The 21352-nt window shown below is 37.8% G+C and overlaps 1 protein-coding gene across 1 annotated transcript in view; it reads right to left on the bottom strand.

The window, feature by feature from the left end:
* Nucleotides 1–4974: 4974 nt before the first annotated feature.
* Nucleotides 4975–21352, bottom strand: part of xylt1 (xylosyltransferase I) — a 65368-nt gene continuing 48990 nt past the window's right edge. The window contains exons 5-11 of the mRNA XM_042726105.1: nucleotides 21035–21115; nucleotides 20682–20898; nucleotides 19596–19772; nucleotides 16274–16539; nucleotides 13767–13962; nucleotides 8805–9138; nucleotides 4975–6396 (exon numbers count right to left, since the gene is read on the bottom strand). Of these exons, the coding sequence (XP_042582039.1) occupies nucleotides 6074–6396; nucleotides 8805–9138; nucleotides 13767–13962; nucleotides 16274–16539; nucleotides 19596–19772; nucleotides 20682–20898; nucleotides 21035–21115 (1594 nt within the window). The 3' untranslated portion in view covers nucleotides 4975–6073. The remainder of the gene's footprint in view (nucleotides 6397–8804; nucleotides 9139–13766; nucleotides 13963–16273; nucleotides 16540–19595; nucleotides 19773–20681; nucleotides 20899–21034; nucleotides 21116–21352) is intronic.

The raw sequence follows: 21352 nt of genomic DNA, 5'->3' as shown, positions 1-21352 counted from the left end.
AATAACATCATCTCTGATTCTAGGAAGTAGTACAGATTCTCGAGTGCTTTCTGGGAAAAGTCAATTCAGTGAGCTCACTTTAGCCTTGAACTTTTGAACATATAATAAATGTGGAGAGGTATTTATCAAGCAGATGGATTAAGTATTACTACATATCTGTATAAAATGACTTTTCTCCTGGTAAGTTATGGCATTGGGCAAATTTTTAATCTAATGACTGCTAGACGGTATATTTTACCAATACCAGTGTTACTTTCATGTCTCCAGGAACCTGTAAGAGGCACAATGAGTGGAAGTTGAAGATAATCTGTTTTAATATATAATAAAAACTAATTTTTTCCTGTGATGTCAGAGCTGAATTTTCAGCATCATTACGCCGGACTTTAGAAATCATTTTAATAAGTTGATATGGTACTCAAGAAACATTTCTTATCAATGTTGAAAAAGGTTGTGCTGCTTAATATTTTTGTGGGAACCATGATTTTTTTTCAGGAATCTTTGATGAAAGAAAAAAAAAAAGTTCAAAATACCATTTATATAAAATATAAATCTTTTGTAACATTATAAATGTCTTTACTGTCACCTTTGTCAATTTAATGCGTCCTTGCTAATTATATATTATTGATTGCTTTAAAAAAAAAAAAATCGTACTGACCCCGAGCATTTGAATGGTAGTGTATATTATAACATATTAAAACTGTATCATTGATATTAATATAAACGTGTTTTAAATAATAATGCTACTAGTATTAATTGCTATTTTTATATTATTTTCATAAATAATATTATTGCAAAATAAACCCCTTCAGGATGATACCTTCCTACATCATGCCAAGGTCCTGATACCCCTGTCGGGGGTTATTTTGGGATGATTTCAACCGGTTGTACATCATCCCTCACATGCCGCATGGTCTACTTTCTTTTAGTGTTGCATTTGCGAGTGATGTAGTCCTACGTCATTGGATTATCTCAGTCTAGATTAAAAATCACACAGATTGGTTAAGAAAGTGTATGTATATTTGGCAGATGCAGGGTGAGGGTGGCAACAATTAACTACTCATATCAGTATCTATTTAGCCCTGCAGGATTACATCAGTACACACTGTCAAAGTGGTGACAGACACACTAAAAAGGGGACAGCTGTGTTTCCTTGCTTCAGGTGAGACAGGTGTGTGCCGTGTAGCTGCTAATTAGACCGCCTTTTCCAATTCAGCAAGTCAGTGGAAGCAGCACAAGATCGATGGGCTAAAAGTGGCTCTTTGATCCTGGATACAGGGATTCGGGGATACCTGAAATTAGCCTCAGGGGACCACACACAGCTTTAGGGTCCCCGTCAGCACCCGATTCTCATCTCCACCCTCGTGTCTTGTAACAGCGTTAAAGAGCAGCGCTCCACATGTCAGCTGCTTTATCTACTGCAAAGGTGACAGTCTTTAGAAGCAGAAACCTTGCAGAAGTGGTTCTCCTGCCTTGTTACTGGTGTGATATTGAAGAATTGTGTCTGATGAGGAGAAATGAGATGACAAAGGTGTTTTTTTTTTAATTCAAAAATTCAGTATGAAGAAAAGAACAGCAAAACCAAAAGAACATTGATACAGAAGGCATTTACAACAGCAGTTTTTTGGTTTCGTGGAGAAATGAAAGATACAGAGACGATATGTTTGATGCTTACAGACACAAAGGTTGGGAACAACAGCTAAGGCACAGAGGTCCCCTCCGACTTAAGAGTTTAAATAAATTGTGCAACAGTTGCTCAACAAAACATTCCAGCACAGAGAACGGCAATCTGGCATATGATTCTCTGAAAGGCAAAAATGTTCATTAAGAGCCCAAACCACAAACTCAGACTTGTACAGCCCTTCACACACCCTTCACATGAGAAATTTTGACAGTCTACATTGCCACTCAACACACTAAAACCCGACCCACTTCTTTTTAAAAACAAGGTTATTTACAACCCTTTTTGAACGTCAGTCCAATACAAAATACTTTACATTGTCATTCCTACCAAAATAGCTATAGTACAGAAGAGATGTCTGAGTGATGTGGTAATAAATATCATTTTAATGTGGTAGATTAGATATTTCTGTGAAGGTAATGTGAAAGAAAGAGGTATGTTGCTGTATTTGTAAGGTTAGATTCGCCCACTGCAGATATCTTAAAAATATTAAACTTCTGTCATCATTTATGAAGAAATTTGATCTTTATTTGCCCATACAGTGAAAGTCAGTGGGGCCAGGGTTGTTTTGAAGCCTACTGACTTTAATTGCATTGACAAAAGCAATTAACATTTTACACAGAAATCTTCTTTTGTGTCCCACAGGAGTTAGAACGACATGAAGGTGAGTAAATCATGACAGAATTTTCAGTTTTGACTGAATTATCCATTTAAAGGTGAAGTGTGTAATTTATGTAGCAACAAACAAAACTGCAAATATTATTAGATGTGTTTGACTTCATGCACAGAATGATTGGCTTCTTTCTTGAAGCAGTTAGAAAATATGTACTTTGACATATGCCAATGAAGTACTATGAGAACAATTCGAGAGCGGTCTGGCTACTCGAGCTCTGTTGATGACACAGCTGTTTCATAATGGGCTGATTCACCAATGCGAACAACGGCGTGTTTTGTGTTTATTCTGACACTTTCAGTTGTGCTAATGCTCATCAATCTGTTTTTGTAATAGTACAAACTTTCATGTTATCTTAATGTCATATTGTGCCATGTTTATTAAAATAAAACTGATAAAAAATATAGAACCCATTTCACTGGTTTAATAGTATAGGCTTATGTTGAACTTTTTTTTGTGCACAGGCTCTGTATTAAGCAGTACATAAAGTATTGAATGAAAAGCATTTCTGTTTCTGCATGAAAATGTCTAATGTCTGTATTTGAAAAGATTGCATCTAATCCACGTTATCTGTAATAAAGTACACAAACAGAGCAAGCAACACTACAGGAAGCAGAAAGTGACTGACTTGACGTCTTTGTTTTAACTCATTCCGTGACTATAAGCGGTAAATCTGTTAAATCCAGGTGAAGTCGAACATGTACTGTCTTAGACCACGCCCCATCTCTCGGCATTCATAAACAAGTAGCTCCGCCCCTAAACTCACGCCACTGGTTGAGCCGGACTGCTCAAAAAAATAAAAAGTGTTTGCACATTTATTGGGAGGAATCTGCTCACAAATCTGAGATAGGAGATTATTTGAACATGACACACTTCACCTTGAAATGGTTCTTAACATTAATATTTAACTATCCAGTGGTAAATCCTCACTTACAGCCAAGACTGTAACTCAGAAGTCAATGAGATGTATGTGAATAGATAATTTCATATATTTTCTCTTTTAAGAATATCAAATAATTTGCACTTTCACACGTACAGTACGGATGTAACACCACTTAGACAAGCATTAAACGCTCTATTAAAAAATTTGAATAACTATGCATTCCCATTTCGCACCCAGCTGGGAACATATGAATGACAAGAGGGCTTTATTGAAAATTTAAGGTCACATCCTCCATTGCATCACATGACAGCAATGACATTTCATTGTTTGCGCACCCCGGGCAGGACGCCACATCTCTGAGGACCAGATAACAATCAGATTGCATACAAAGTGATGTCTAGGCCAGGGTTACAGAGTCCCAGAGGAGAGGTGCTCCTCAAATGAGAGAGTGCAACAAGCCACACTAGCCCAGTTTAAATATGGAGTCGTACATTTGCAATGTAGAAACATAAAAGGTTTGTAAAAATGGAGAAAATGTTGGTCCAAATGCAAACTGTAGAGTCCAGCAAGCTTGCAATCTTCCTCACTAAAAATACATCTCAGTCAGATCTGAGAGGCCACCCTATCATTATTATGGATGAGTAATCCGGACGGCCCAATCTGGAAAATGTGACGTCCAAACGTGCAGAAAAAATGGCTGAGGAGACTGAGCCCAGGAACTTTAGGAACCATGTTAAAATTGCATGGATGCTACCAACCAGTCCAGCCGATGTCTGTTTTTCTTCGTTTGAGCAATATATGGCGAAAGTACCAAACACTGGCTCGTATAAAAACAGTAGAATAAAGAAAATGACAAGCAGCATGACTGGAATCTCAGTTCTTGAGGTCATTTAAGATCATTCATCCAGCTAGTTTTCCGATGAGCTCAATGTCTATGAAATGAACAGATGGACCTCAGGTGGAGGGGCAGAAAGGTCTTTACTAATGCCCGGACTAGTACCGCATCTTGTGTTTATAGTTGTAATATGTTTGGGATGATAGCCTTTGTAAATAAAGGCAGCTTGTTTACAAAAGGTATTGAATGAGCTGCAAAAACAGCATATAGACTTTAGTCATTGACTAAAAAATATCTATTTCATTTATATAAACATGAATAAATAGCCAACTTAAAACCCAACTTAGCTACTCAGTACCTCTGTTCAGGGGAAAGGAAAAAAGATAAAACAATAAAAAGGCAAAGAAATGACATTTTTTTTGTGCTGTGCCAGCACAGCTGGCACCTTCCATTTCAAGTTTCGACAGCCTGAAGGGGAACAGCATTCAGACAGAACGACACTTCAGTCAGTCTCTGACTCCAGAGCACGAAATACTCTAGACTCTCTCGCTTAAAGAATTGTGGCTCGATATCGTGCAAGTTTTGACCTCTCCACAGAATCCTAACCCTCTTGGACCCTAAAGCTAACTAACTGACTAAAATAACTTTATTGAGTACTCTATTTGATGCCTGATTACAAATGTCTTTTACACTACTGTTCAAAAAAAAAAAAAAAATGCCACAAAAATATTCAGCAGCACAAGTGTTTTCAACACCGATGATAATCAGAAATGTTTCTTGATCATCATATTAGAGTGATTTCTTAAGGATCATGTGACACTGAAGACTGGAGAATGATGCTTAAAATTCAGCTTTGACATCACGGGAATAAATTACATTTTAAAATATATTACAAAAGGTTTTTTTTTTTATTTGTTTTTACTGTATTTTTGATCAAATAAATGTAGCTTTGGTAAGAATAAGAGACTTCTTTAAAAAATAATACTGACCTCAAACTTTTGAATGGTAGTATTTATCACATTATATAACGAAAGCTAAAAATGTTCAAATTAAACATTCCCTGTTCTGTTTCCTGTTAGCTTGTAAGCTATCCGGCCCGCTAGCTTTGCATATCTCTAGCCTATAAGCCTGTTAGCATTTAGCATACCACTAAATATTTATCCTGCCAGCTTAGCATACTGATAGTTGATCAGCCTGCTAGCTTGACACACATCTAACCATCAACTATTTGTATTTTTTATTAATCGTAGCTACCAAGCTAATAGGATTCTGTGGAGGTTGGCATCTTGCATGACACTGGATCTCTTTTACTTGTCAAAAGCTCAGTTTTTATTAAAAACAGATGTTTTTCAACCAATAACTGATTAAAACTTAATATGAGACTTTATTAGGGGAGTTTGAGGGATTTAAATGCCTGTTTGAATGCATTTGATCCAGTGAAAGCCTTATTAAAATGGAAGCATTTAAAAGAAACAATGTTGTGCAATGGACAGTTATATACGATTTGAAACACTAGTTTTAATAAGGTAAAGGTCGAAAAACACTCCTATCATTTATGTTAGGTGCAAGTGTGTTTGCTTTTAAATATAGAGGTTTAGTATTCAAACATCCCTTTTGGTCTTACAACCAGTGTTAAGATCCATTCTGTGCTTAAGATCCCAATCCCAGCATTCAGCTGTAACACCCACATTAAGGCATCACCTGCTGCTTCCAGTTGACGAAGATTCAATCACAGTAATCAAAATAAATAAAATATAGAGAAGCCTGACAGCACTCACGTCAATAGAGCACTCAAGAGTTTGAGAGGGTACACATAAAAAAATAAAAAATAAAATAAAAATTCATCAAAAACTTCCCAGCGTACAGTTTTGAGGCCCTGTGTCTTGCGTTTGAAAGAGGGCCGTTTTGCTCATATTCACATGAGCGATGCTGGAAAATAAATAACAAAAAACAAAACGGCCTAAGGAATGAAAAAAGGCGGGTTCTTCAGGGCAGTGAATGCTGCTACCTGATTCGTCCGTTGGTTTTGGGTGAGCCCAGCTGGGACTTTGGGTCCGGGCTGAGAGAGCTCCATATCGTTTCCCTGCAAGTCTGCATGACCGGACAGCCACTGGGGCCCGTTGAACACACGTCCACAGCTGACCACACCTCGCCCACTAGACTGTCCACCCAGCGCTCCAGCTCGGGCCCCGTAAGCTCTGCGTTGTGTTCGGCTGCTTCGACCTGACCCAGGTGGACCGGGATGTTGAGGATGGGGTTCAAGCCATGGAAACTCTGCTCCATGTAGCTGTTCTTGGCTGGCCCGTTATGCGTTCTTAAAGCATCCTCTGTGAGGGAGAAAAAAAAAAGTTTTTTTTTTTCATGAGAACACACAAGGACTTAATGCAAGCAAAGCAAAACCAGGATTATGACTGAATTTGCTGGAAAATTTCACTTTTTTTTTAGACATAAAAAATAAAGAACAGTCTCCCTGATTTAATTTTTTGGGGAAAAAAGACAACTCAAGGACTTTTTGCATTTTCTTCATTTATGGGAGCTGTTGCTTGCGGATTTATATATGTGCAGTGAACTTTAAAGAAAAGAAAGTATGTAACATTCACATTAGCTTTAAGTTTTGTTAGTGATGAGTTTGTGTGTTCAGCTGGTGGATGGGAGGTTATTGGTCATGTAATGATGAGATTATTATATTTGTGTGGGTAAAAATCTTAATCCAATGTTATTTTAGAATTATTTTGAAGGAGCTTTTTTCAGTTTTTAAATTTAGTTTTAGTAATTCTGCTATTTGCTTTAGTTTTTTTATTAGTTTTTTTTTAATATTCCACAAAGACATTTAATTTATCAAAAGTAACAGTAAAGACATTTATTTATAATGTATCAGAAGATTTCTAAGAAAGATGATGAAAAAAGATGACGAGTCTGCATACACAGGATGCTTTATGCTTAACATTTACTGAGTAGTTTTAGTTTTAACATATTCAGTCTCTTTTTGAGGGCATGAAAAAAACTGTACAGCTGAGATTTTACAAAATCTCTATCAAAATGGCATACAATATCTATACTTTTAATTTACATATTAAACACATCTTCACACATAAACAAGATCACTAGCCTGCATCACATGATCTAACACCAGACGGCTAAAAACAGCTCATTCAGCTGTAAGGACAGACACGTCGGCCCTGGAGGTAAAGCTGTGAATTCCTGGGGCTCCTCACACTTCTCTCTCTAGCTGCCCATCACAGATCACCCTCTGTGTCTCTTCCTGACCCCCCTCTCCAGGTTCGCCCACCTCTTTTCCAGAACATGCCATTTCACAATCATAGGAAGTGCATAGATAGGCCTGGGCCGCATAAAAACACTCCATGAACTTTTATTAGCTGTGGGTGCAGAGACACGGTGCGCAAAAGGACTCGGTGCCTGCCGTAGACATTAATCACACGACAATCTGGTAAATCACGTGTGTTTATCACCCGCCCATTCCCTCGACAGGTGCACACCGAAACGCAATCACAAGCTCTCCCTCATTAGGAGCGTTTTGAGGACAGATCTGCTGTTGACCGCACACCACACTTATTTCGAAATGTCCCTAATGTGCTAGAGATACCATCGCGGCCCCTTCACAGTAATCTTTTTGAGTTTATTCCAATGAAAGGTGACCCGGCATGGTGTATTACTCATTCGTGACTGTGAGCTGGGGCTATATATAGGCAACCAAGCGGCCCAGGCACAGAGCTAGACGTGAAGGCAGAAAGTGCCTTTGAAAGTGGTGGTGGTGGTGGGGGGGTGACCTGAAAGGTTGAGGCAGTTTAATATACAGCGTACCATAGTATCAGACTATGGTCTTCAAAAAAAAAAAAAAAAATTTAGTTGGTACTGAGTATGCAATCTAGTGTATTTTAATTATATACTATTATAGCATTTATTATATATTGTGTCATATTTTATGTTATTTTGTTACATTATGTCATTTATATGAGTTTTTTTTATGTTAGATTTAAATAAAATTTTATTTTAGTATTAGTAATAATATTAGTTCTTAGTATCTTATTTTATTTCAGCTCTTGCCAAGGAAAACTTTTCATCTAATATTTATGTTATTATATTTTAGCTTTATTTCATTTGACATTTAAATTATTTTTAATAGATATTACATAGTTTATTTAGTTAATATTAAATACAATTAAACAGTTATAATATTAAATAGTTAATTTTAGTTAATTTAATAACAATAAACACGTTGTAAAGTGTAGCGTTAAAAAGTTTAATTCATTTTAGGAAACTGTTTTGTTCAAATGGTTTGTTTCAAAAAATAGATTCAATAATGATTGACTGAATTATTTGATTCTTCAGGCAGTGTATTTTTATTTTTTTTATTAAAAATGTTGTTAAATACATGGTTTATCACTATCTTTTTAATTAGGCAACATAAATTCTATCATGTCGCCCAACTCACATTTTTACCCACATTTTTAAGATTCTCACACTTTGGAATCAGTTCCACTGAATCATCAAAAAGACTGAATTATTTGATTCATCACGCAGTGTATTTTTTTTTTTTTTATTAAAAATGTCGTTAAATACATGGTTTATCACTATCTTTTTAATTAGGCAACATAAATTCTATCATGTCGCCCAACTCACATTTTTACCCACACTTTGGAATCAGTTCCACTGAATCATCAAAAAGAACCGGTTGGTGAATCATGTCATCTTCAGTCTACAGTGTAACTCTCACCTTGGCGTATAGGCAGGTGTTTGTGGTGGGTAAGGGGAGTGATGAGAAAGCGTGTCTCTGCCACAGGGCTCCAGAGGTGCAGCACACGTACGGTCCACATGCCGGGCCGCAGGGGCAGGTTCAGCGGAGGCCTGTAGTGAGTGAACTCAGCACTGGCGTCGATCAGGATGTCGTAGGTGGCAGCGATGACATTGGTGGGGTCAATCCACACCACAGTCATGGTCACATTTGACCCTTTTCCCCATTTCTGCATTCCCACAGGCTCGTCCATGGGTCCCATCAGATTCCCAAAGTTCCGGAATATCCTTTCCTTAGCATCCCAGTCTGTTCCAATCTGATGATTGAGAAAAAACAACAAAGAACAGATAATTAATAAGAAAGTCAAGAGCACTTCCCCCCAATCTTTTAGCCTAATGTACATTCACAGCCCCGTGAGTAAGGCTCAAGTACCCCTTTATTGACACAAACCAATGTTTATTAATGTATTATTATTATTGTAGAAAACAGTGCTGCTTAATATTTTTATGGAAATATGATAAATTTTTCAGGATTCTTTGATGAATATAAAGTTTAAAAGAACAGAATTTATTTAAAATATAAATTGTTTGTAACATTGTACATTATAATTTACTGTCACTTAACTGATCAATTTAATGCATCCTTGCAAAATAAAAGTCTTTTAAAAAATAGGTTTTCTTTTAATTTTCATTCTCCAGACACCACACATGCCCTCATTGCTATGGAAGCTGTACAAGCTTTCTGTATCCTTGAAATTCAGCCCCCTAAGAAACCAGAGTACTGGGAAGTCTGAGCTCTGAACATACCGGTGGCTCCCTAAGAGAGGCACATACAGCCAAATAAATTGCACAAGATCCCATCGTAAGTAAACAGATGGCATCAATTGGGACAGCCAGTACCAACTGAGATGAGCATAATTGCATCCAACGATCAGCAGTGCCCAGTGTAATGTTTCTCCCACTGTGAGGTAATTTGACTTGAGGGATGGTGGGTGCTGGTGGCTTGAAGCCGTCTAACGTTAACTAACCCTGGCCACAAAACAACAGAGTTTTGTACTGAAGGACGTGACTGACAGCTGGAGTCTCTTACAGTTGACCTGTCCCCAGGGTTCGTACAGAAACTGCAAAATTAAATTTCAGGACTTTCAAGGACTTTTCAAGCACTACTTTTTTCGTTTTCAAGGACTAAAATCAGAGATCACAATATTGTCATAATCTTTCAAATTCTAATGAATAAATTAATAAAACAAAATGGTACAAATAAAGTGCAGCACATGCAAAGCATGCAATGTCTGTGGCAACTTGAAAAGATACTATGGCAAAGTTATCGCTTTCCTTATTCAAAGTGATTTTTTATGAATATATAATTGACCTGAAGAGTAAAAGCTTCATCATACACTTGGAAAATTATGAGCTATATCATGCTTGTAGACACTAGGGGTGTGACAATACACTTAGCTCATGAGATGAGACAAAATACAGATATTTGGTTTACTAGAACGATACAATATTTTAATACTATTTTTAAGACATTTTCAATGACAAAATATGTGTCTTTTAATCACAAAAAGCAAAACAATGTAGTTGTATTTTGAAACATTTAACTAATCTAGAGCCGTAACTAATGATCATCTTGGTAATCAAGTAATCTACTGTTTATTTTTGACAACTGAGTAATCTGATATTTTTTTGTAATAAAAATAGACCTAAGTGAAAAAAAGGCTTTATATTGACCCTGGACCACAAAACTAGTCTTAAGGGTCAATTTTTCGAAATTGAGATTTACACATGATTTGAAAACTGAATGAATAAGCTTTCCATTGATGTATGGTTTATTAAGATCAGACAATATTTGGCAGAGATACAACTATTTAAAAATCTGGAATGTGAGGGTGCAAAAAAATGTAAATACTAAGAAAATAGCCTTTGAAATTGTCCAAATGAATTCTTAGCAATGCATATTACTAATCAAAAATTAAATTTTGATATATTTACAGTAGGAAATTTACAAAATATCTTCATGGAACATGATCTTTACTTAATACCCAAAGCCCCTTTCAGACTGTGATTCTGGAAAATACACAGGTAATGTGTCCCGGCAATTGTTCCCGGGTCGCTAGATTTTGCCCCTTTCACACTGGCAGTGATTTCCCGGAATATGTACATGCGTTCACACACAACATGTAAAGGTCCCATAAAGACACGTGACATCGAGATGTGACGTGTAATGTACGAGTCTGATGTATGAGGTGATTTATGTTTTGATTAAGCTGGCGAACGATCTCAGCTTCAGCGCGGATAGTGAGGAGCTAACTGATCTCTGCTTCATTACAGTTTGCACATATTTGTTTCGTTGCGAACGAAAACACCTGGTAAAAGAGTCGCATGATAATGTCTACGACATCACTACGACACACTCTTTACGGCAGTGGTTCTGGCTTTTGTTCACACAGAGCTCGTTCCGGAACTGAACCCTGCAATGTTACTAGGTCCCCAACATGGGATCGATCCCAGGATCAATCCCGGGACGTGTTTGTGTTCACACAGAAGGCGATCCTGCAATTTTCCGGGACCAACGTGCAGTGTGAAAGTGGCTCTAATGATTTTTGGCATAAAAGAAAAATTTCTAATTTTGACCCATACAATGTTGTTTTTGGCTATTGCTAAAAACATACCCCAGCGACTTAAGACTGGTTTTGTGGTCCAGGGTCACATATATTAAACTAAAGATGAGACAATAATAGTTGGTTCAAATAAAGTGTCAAAACCAAGTAATCACATGGATTTATTGAACATCACTGTTAAAATATGTAATATGATTATAAATATGAACATAACCTACTTAAGTACATTATGTATTTTTACAAATACCTGCAGATGGGCGCCAATGGCCTGGCAATGTTTCACTTTACAGCATGATTCAACGATGTTTAAATCCACGTCATTTTCTAATTTGGCTACATGCAAACTCAGAGCGAGGGTTTGAACTTTTATTTTGAAATCGCGATGTACAACAAATCACATACGGCTTAATAGAAATATGTTGATGTATTCTCCTGTGTTTGCATAGTTTTATAAATGATTTACGTTATAAATCTAGAGAGATAATACACACTGTTTTCCCAGATGAATGTTAAGCAGCCCAAACTCACAGCATATATGCCGAAGGAAGAGTTTGTTTCCCGAGCGGCTGAGATGGATGTGTGTTGTTTGCCTGTAAGTTATAACAGAGATGCTCAAATATACTCAGACTTTATTTTGTTTATTATATGAGTGCTAAACAATGAGTTTATTTGTTTTAAAAGACCGAACAATATGATGCAAGCACTATCAAAGCTTTTACCACAAAATCAGCTTTTTACTGATATCACAAGACCGCTTTTATTACATCCAGGAGTAATATCATGAGATCTCGTGAGCTGCTAAAAGTCAGGAGAAACACCTCTGCATTTATATCAGACGCGCTGCATCGTTAATTTTGCGAGAAGACAAGACGAAAACAAAAATTAACACTAATTTTATATATACTGCCTTTTAAACATTCAAGTACTTTTCAAGAACCTTTACATAAATATGGCTGTTTTTCAGGACTTAAATTTCAAAAAGTCAAATTCAAGTACTTATCTCTTCTTGGCCGTGCTCGCACCTCAGTAAAACATGGCAAATCAATTTGATCATTCTGTTGGGGAGATGCCTGAGACCCAGCTGGATTTGGTTTAAGCAATTTACAGCTCTGCTGTCTTGTCTACAGGTGTCCCCCCAACGATGGATTCTGGGAAATGAGTCCAGACAGGCTCCAAACTTTTTTCAACACAGATGAATTAAGAACATTTACTAGCCATACATTTATATACAATAATATATATATATATATATATATATATATATATATATATATATATATATATATATATATATATATATATATATATATATATATATATATATAAATGCATTATAATATATAATACATTAAAACTCAAAAGTTTGGTGTCTGTAAGATTTGTTTTAATGTTTTTGAAAGAAGTCTCTTATTCTCATAAAACCTGAATTTACTTTATCAAAATATTGTAACATTGTGAAATATTATTACAATGTATAATAACTATTTGCTATTTTATTATATTTTAAAATGCCACCATTACTCCAGCCTTCAAATGAAAAGTATACATCTGAAAAATTGCATGCATGACAAAGCAAATATTATTTATTTTTATTACTCACATTATTATTATTATTTAAAAATTAAATATTTGAATTAAAAATAGAGGAGAGCAATTGTTCACCTTTAATTTGAATTGCTTGTCTCTTTCATCAGCAAAAGTTAGTCTGTCATTTGTACCGGATATTTTAAAAACATATTAGCTATTTAGAGATGTTCACATCCAGTTTCAAGTCATCTATCCGCATCTTAACTCTTGTGTCTGAAACCGAACATGTACCCTTGGCTTCCAACAGATAAACTGAGGGCAGTTCAGCGTGAAGTCATTATTTTATCCCCATACTCATGGCAGACAAATCACCGATTACGCCAAAGGGCAAGATGACAGGTATGGCGCTGCCTGACAGCTAAATCAATGAAGAACGCCTGAATTATTGGTTGTTTAACGGAGTATGTCAAGCACAATGTGCAGCAGTGTAAGATTGCCAATAATATTCAGAGGTCAATTTTCTTAGCTATGCATACCTTCTGAGGGTACTGCGGGGGTGATTCTGCACCTATAGACTGCCAAGACATTTCTACTGCAGTGAGCCAGAAGAAAATAAGCATTGTCTTAAAACTTTTATTTATGAAAAACTGCCCGATGACAGTTTGTTCATGAATAAAAATGACAAACAGAAAATACATAAATGTGCTACCCATCATCCTATCAGAATATACAAAAACCTTTCCTCTCCAGTTTGTGTTTGTGTGTGTGTATTGTAATACCGTGAGTTTACTAACCTCTGCAAACTGCAGTCTGTTGAAGGTATTGGGTGGATTGGTGAACTTGAAGAACTGTTTAGGCATGACCCAGGTCTCCAGGGTTTCCAGTTTGCTGGTTGCCAGGTTGGTGGCATGATGCCTGACCAGGTATCCCTGGAACTCATCAGACAGGAAGTAGACATGGACAGACACAGGATGTCCCATAGCAAAATACCTAAAGGCACAAAAGAAGTCATTTAACCCTCATTTAAAAATTCACAACCCTTGCATATAGGGTGCAAAATTAACTTCTGCCACATTTGCCAATGCCGTCTTCATTAACAATGCATTAATTGATCAAAGGTTAGAGTAAAGAGATGTATAAAGTTTCAAAACAAAAAGGTTTCTCTTCTTAAAACAAAACAAAACATGATTTCCACAAAAATAATAAGCAGTGCAATTGTTTTCAAAATTGTTCTTTATGCACCACATCAGCATCAGTATATTATAATGATTTCTGAAGGATCATGTGACACTTAAGACTGAAGTAATAATTTCACAATTTTACTGTTTTTACTGTATTTTTGATAAAATAAATGCCTTGGTGAGCATAAGAGACTTATTTAAAAAAACCCAAACCCCAAAGATTTGAACGGTAGTGCATATATATATATATATATATATATTATAAATGGTTAAGACAGTTTGCACTGTAAAAACCAACACAGAACTTCCTTAAGACCAGTTATCTGACTAGTAATTGTCTTCAGTATCTTCACCCCAAACCCCCCTGAAAAAACTTCTGAGCAACCAAACCAATAATTTTGTATTCTGAGTGAAGTTTATTTTCTCTGGATGTGGGTTTGTAGAGAGGTGAGTGAAGCGCTGGGCTGTGAGACACTCAGACAGACAGACAGAAGGAGGAGCAGCAGGAGCTGATAGAGACACAGGCGATCTCCGCCTCTCATCAGTATTCCAGCACAGGCTGGAGGTGCTCCATTCCAGCACCGCTTGCCTGACAAGCAGAACAGCAAATATTTACACCGGTGCGGCACCCCCCACCTCCTCCCCCGTCCTCTGTCACTGCAGGAGGTGGGCTGCACGCAGGGACTAACAGAGCAGCTATTCAAGCGGCCCACCTCAGCCTCTCACCGCTGATGTCACAGAGGGCTGCGAAAAACAGAGTGCTGCTTCACTCGTGGACCCTGAGCGCCACCACCCAACCCCCACCAACCAGCAAAAACTGCCTCCTTGTGTTGATGAGTCCAAATACTGCAGGGTCCAAATACTGTGGCTCACTTGTCTAAATGCGCCAGCGCTCTCCTCGCACAGAAACAGCAGCGACGCCAGGCATTACTGCACTGATAAACACATAAACACAGCAGCCAGACTGACAAACTCTCTCAGCTCTGTCCGTCCGTCTCTCTCTCTTCTCTATCTCAATAATGACAGATGTTTGGACAGCTGAGGAACTTCAGATCTGCTGCAAGTGAGATCAAACAAAGCTGCACTTCCCTCGGCAGACAACACAAATGAGTGTGCACTTCTTTAGCTTTCAGAATAGCCAGAATGCCAATATACATACAGTTATAAACATAACATAATTACTATGAAAAACCCACACAAACAAAAACATGGACACATGAATATTAGAGAAACAATTCAGTTGAAATGAAATTATTTTTTAAACAATATGATTTATTTAGAGCAGTGATTGGTGGGATGCCAATCAGAAAGGATGATCTAGAGTCGCAGCATCATTACTCAAGTAAAATATTTCACAGTCCAAACATATTTATGGAGATCTTAATGAAGAAATATTAATGGGTTTTAATGGAGTACAACAGTAATAAAATCAACTAAATAAATTATTGTTAAAATAAAATTAATGGTAAATTAACCTAAATTAATAGTCAAAATGTATTAAAACATAGTGGGCTGAAAGTGCATTAAATTAAATACCAATTCTTTACTATATTTATTTAAATATATATAATCAAAATGAGGGTGTAGTATTAATATTATTGATTAAATTATCTATAATTTTAAAATGACTTTTAAAAATGGTTGAAATACCACAATATTTCACATTTTTCTTCACAAGATCAAAAGCTGTGAATCCAATCAGATTCTTTGTAAATTTTGGTGCAAATCTATCTGTCACTTGTTAGAAACTATAAACCCTATTGAAGGTAAAATAAGATAAACTACATTAAAAACAAGTTCTCTTGCAATGAGAATTAAAATATGGTTTGTGCCGACTATAATGTGCAATTATGAATTATTGATTGCAGAATATGAATTCATCATCATTAAATTACCATCAACCAATTTAAGTCGTCTCACGATTTCCAGTGTAAAATCTGGGTCCTGACGTAAACCACTGATTTTCAGAAAGGAACAAGCTGCTCTTTTCCATTCAACAAAAGCTAATGGCAAACCCCAAACAAGTCAAAACAATAGATTTAGATCACCTGAACCCAAAGAGCAAATCCTGACAACTCATTTTGCACTTCAAGGAAAAGTAAAATCTACTGTGTACTGACCTGCAGCTGTTGTCACTGGTGTCACCCTGTAATGAGTTAGCAGTCCGTGACAGACCCAATCGGGCGAAGGCATGATAGTGAGTGAGATGCGCATCGGACAGGCTGTGAATACCATCCGCTTCATCAAAAACATTCTCCCAGTAGGCCTTGAGACCCGGCGTGCCCTGGGGCATACTCCCGAACAGGAAGACGTCCAGCTGATTCACTATCTCTTGATTTACACTGGCTTCAAACTTCCTTGCGAAGAATGTGGGCCTGGTGGTTTGCTGATGGAGACAAAGACAGAGAGAGAAAGAAACAGAGAGCGTGAGTGTGAAGACAAAGAGACGCTGACAGACAAGACAGCCTGCCGAGACTGTGAGAAGCAGGAAGAGAAAGAGAGATAGTGACAGAGTGAAGCGACTGAAAACTGAAAAGCGTGGCACACCATCCAGTATGATGTGCCAGAAGGGGGGAAAAGCTAAAAGAATCAGAAACGGAAATTCTCCAGAGATAATTGACGGCAAAAAATAAAAATCAAAGTGGCATATCTCTGGTATGATACGGTGGTGTTGCTTTTTATTCACATCCACCTCACCTCCCCGCTGACTAACATATGTAACGTAAAACAGATAAGAAGAGGGACAACATCTGTGAAGAACCAAAAATATCAAAAATCTTCATGCTTGAAATAGTTTTCAGGCAACATCAGACCCCTGACAGACATCTTTCAGGAGACCGCCCTAGAAGATAAAAATGAAAATTCCCCAAAATTAAGACTCTTCATCATTTACTCATCCTCATGGCTTTCCAACCTCATATGACTTTTTTTCTTCCATGCAACACTAAAGATAAGGTTCAGAAGAACATGATCTGTGCGATTTATAAACAAATCATCATTTAAAACGGTAATAGTACGTAGCCAGGGTAGTGCCACAATTTCTGACAGGAATGAAAACAAGGCTGTGAGGGATAGAAATGCAGTGCATTCAAGAGATTGCACTGTTATTTAACAACATATCGATTGTTCAGCTGACAAAACGTCTTTCTAAAAAAAAAAAATTACACCGTGTCTACACCAGATGCGACAGTTGTCGTGTTGCGCTGCAACAGCTAAAGTCTGTCTACACTGGAAGTCACAAAGCGACAGTCGCAAATCATCTGAACTCTGTGTCAGTACGTCATAAATAGAACAAGGCATCAGTTTACTGTTGGGGATTTGTTGTGTCGCTTAGCGCCGCATCCAGTATAGACACGGTGTACTTACAGTTATCAGAAACTCCATAAAACAATGGTGAATGTTAAATTATGTGATCTAGAACAGTGGTTCTCAACCACATTCCTGGAGGACCCCCATCACTGCACATTTTGCATGTCTCCTTAATCAAACACACCTGATTCAGGTCATCTTCTCATTAGTAGATATTCACAGACTTGAAATGGGTGTGTCAGACAAAGGAGACATGCAAAATGTGCAGAGTTGGGGTCCTCCAGGAATGTGGTTGAGAACCACTGATCTAGAACATTTATACAGTGTGTGCCACACTTAAATTCCATTTAGCAGTGAACCTGACTAATGTTTACTATGAACTAAATCAAGTGATTCATTGGAAAGATCTGCTTCAAAAGACTGATTCATAAATCATTCCGACTGTTAAACTGGACTGATGTATTTATTTGGAAATTGTTCATGAATAGGACTTCGCAACTCGTGATTCTTTTTATTATTATTATTATTGCATAGAAAAGAGTGAACAGTACAATTCTTTAAAATATTTCCTTTAGTGCTCCACAAAAAAAGAGAAAGTCTTACAGGGTTGGAGTGACACAAGTGTGAGTAAATGACAGAAGTTTCATTGTTGGGTGAACTATCCCGTTAAACAGAATTCAGCTATACAGTTATAGAAGGCAAAGAACATGTGAGAAAGAGAGAAAGCATAAGAAATATAATAAAGTGATTTGGAGAGGCATGTTGAGGAAGCTCTTTATACAGTTTGGACCTCTACAGGGTGGGGGTGAGAAATGCCTGGACGAAAACTGAACTGCCATGACACATTTCAAGCCTCCCTTCCTCTCCCATTGTCCTTTTTCTTCAAAGCTGTCTGTGAGAAAGGAGGTATTGTGACAGAATAATTACTCAATACTCACTTAGGGCATGCCTTCAGTGATAATGACCCGCTAAACACTCGCAGACCCTTCCCCCAGCACAGGCCTGAATGAGTTAACCGCAGGCTCTGTGAAAGGACTCCATTATGAAGAGCAGTTGTGGCTGTAAACATTTAGCGATGCTCGAAATACACAGATGATTGTGCTGGGTTTTCAGCCCTTATTCAGAACAGGAAACACTGGCTATAAATAAAACAGGGCCAAAATAACTTAAAAATGAAATAAATTGTACTTTAATTCGAATATATGACCATCGAGATCCATCATTGTGGTTGAATGGGTAAAAACAAAAGTGGCTTCGTCAGCTGGTTGGTTTTGAAAAAAGCGAGCAAGTGGCAAAAGCTTCCTGATGTGGCAGACGGTGATGATGTCAAGGTTTGGCACACAAGCGCACAGTAGGGAGTTTATGAGAAATCGGCCTGCCGAATGTGAAACCATACCGAAAGCAACACGACATGGAGAAAAACAGGCCTAGAGAGAATATGCAAAGTTGCAGTTCGGTTGCAGCAGAATGGAAAACAAAGCACAGCCAGCTATGTGAAAATCACCAGGCTGGGAATGACAACTTTAAAACTCATTCCGACAGGGACTGTAGCTCCGTTTACAGTAGAGCGAGTGAGTCACTGGTGTCGGGCATGACCACATTAAGATTGACTCTGTGCTGGAGGCTAATGAGAGACTTCCAGACTAAAGGTAGAGAACTGGCTGCTGCGGTCAAGCTCCACAGCCTCATTTCACTACACTAGACTCAATGCCAGAATCCTTTTGATGAGAGACTGCCTCGCGATTGATCCCTCATCGTCCTTTTCTGCCGGCCAGAGTTAATTACAGATCCCCTGTGTAGGCACGAGTTAGCAAGGCTTTCCTTTAGTTGAGTCTCATTGGATTTCTAATCACGATTGAAATCGCTACTGACTGGAGAGCTGGTCTCACACTATTAGGTGTTTGTTTAAGGTAAATTAAAGCCCTATTGTGCTTATTCAGTCTAAACAGGACGTGGCGTAGGTCTCCTTCAGGCATGAGGTCAGCGCTGTCACGGAAACGGTTTTAAAAGTGTTTAACTACTGATCGGGTTCATTGAACCGTTCCTGTTAGCACCGGCTGCACTGATACAGTCAGACACAGAGAGGACGACTAAGAGTGAGAGAGCATCGCGGGAAGGGTACGAGACGCTCACCTGGAATCGGGGCAGGTCCGAGGGCTTGAAGTCGTTCGGCGAGCAGCCGCACCAGTCCACGATGTGCTTGTATTGACACTTGCAGCCCAGCTTTCGATTCCAGTTAGTGATACGAAGGTTGTTGTCCACCATGCTCTGGCAGTGCGGGCTGTTCTCCAGAACCGTGTGGAAGAACGACTGCGAAGACAGAGAGAGGATCGGGGAGGAGGATGATAAATAGGAAGGGACGGTGAGAGGTGAAGAGAAAGAGAAGAAAACAGATGACTAAGAGGTTGAAACAGAATAATGACATCTGATAAAACGAAGATGGATGTCTAACAGAATGGCCCTGTCAGGAGGTCTAGTGTGTTAAATGTCTACATCAGTGAAAAAGAGCCAATTGCCTTCTCAAGCCACACTATCCAATATCTCAACGGTGAATAACTAGACCTAGATGGAGCGAAGAATCCAATTTCGCCGCAGCACAGCAAAAAGCCCTTCATTAAAACTAACACATTGACAGAGTCATTTCAAATGAACAAATACACAGTGCAAATGAGCAAATAAAACTATGCAAATTCATCTCGCTTTTTGGAAATTTACTCAATTTATCATCGTAAACTTCAAACTCACGAATAAGTGAGAAATATTAATGAAACCCCAATCTAGTGAATTAATGTAGCAGAATCCTTGGAATATTAAGCAAAGTCATTTTCTTTATCATTATTATTGTTTTGTTTTTGTAGGAAAAAATATCTAAAAATCCTTAAAACAAGATAAATCTGATTTACAATGAAAATTGTGTAAGATAATTTTTTTTTTATATATATCTTGAATATATAATATTATCACAAATATGAGAATAATATACATCATTTTTCTTACCCCATTTTTTTTCTTATTTTAAACTTAAACCCCACTCATGAATTTATTTAGATTCGTTCAAAATAAGAAAATCCAATAATAAATGTAATGTGATATACATTCTCTAAATATCTTATTCAGGCAAGTACATTTTCATTCTTTTAAGAATATTTAGATATTTCTGCTGAAAAACAACACATTTTACTTCTTTAACATGAACTGTGCATTATTTTGGTGTCTCACCTCGGCAGGTAAGAGTGTGTATGCGTAGAAACGTTTCATGTTGGTCACAAGGTCATCTTGAGAGTTGATGACATACTCCACGAAAATTCGGTTCAACAGAAACCAGTCAGAGCCTCCATCCACGGATATGCCTTCTGGAATTTTCCTGTCTCCAAGCCGCCACATATGGGTGTCACACTCAAAGAAAAGCCGGTCCAAACCTTGTTTTCTGATGAATCTGTTGGCGATTATCAACAATGCAAATTACAAATGTATTTTTGTCTGTTATAAAAAGACACCCTTCTGTGCGACTGGCACACGTTAAGTGTCTTGGGCACCATAAGCCATCAGCGTGATCACACGTCAGCACTCACCGAGCGTTATCTCTCCCGTGGGACTTGATGAAATTCATATCTCTGTATTTGGACAGGAAGGCCACCAGCTGATCATTGGTCCTGAGGAGACATTGAAAAAATGTTGGAAGGGAAACCAGAAAACAACTGATGGAGAGAAAGAGTAACAGAGAGTTTGCTAATCAGGCTAATGAGCCACAGTGTAAATGAGCAGAGCATGAGGGATTCTGGGTGAGTCCAAGCTCACATACAGAGCCAGATTCAGCCCCTAATGCCAGCTGCCCTGTTTCACCGCCTGTCGCAATGCATTGCCTGAACGTCTGTAGCCATTTTCCCCCA

The sequence above is a fragment of the Cyprinus carpio genome, chromosome A3 (assembly GCF_018340385.1).
Source record: "Cyprinus carpio isolate SPL01 chromosome A3, ASM1834038v1, whole genome shotgun sequence".
Classification (NCBI taxonomy): Eukaryota; Metazoa; Chordata; class Actinopteri; order Cypriniformes; family Cyprinidae; genus Cyprinus; species Cyprinus carpio.
This window is presented reverse-complemented; position numbering and strand designations above follow the sequence as displayed.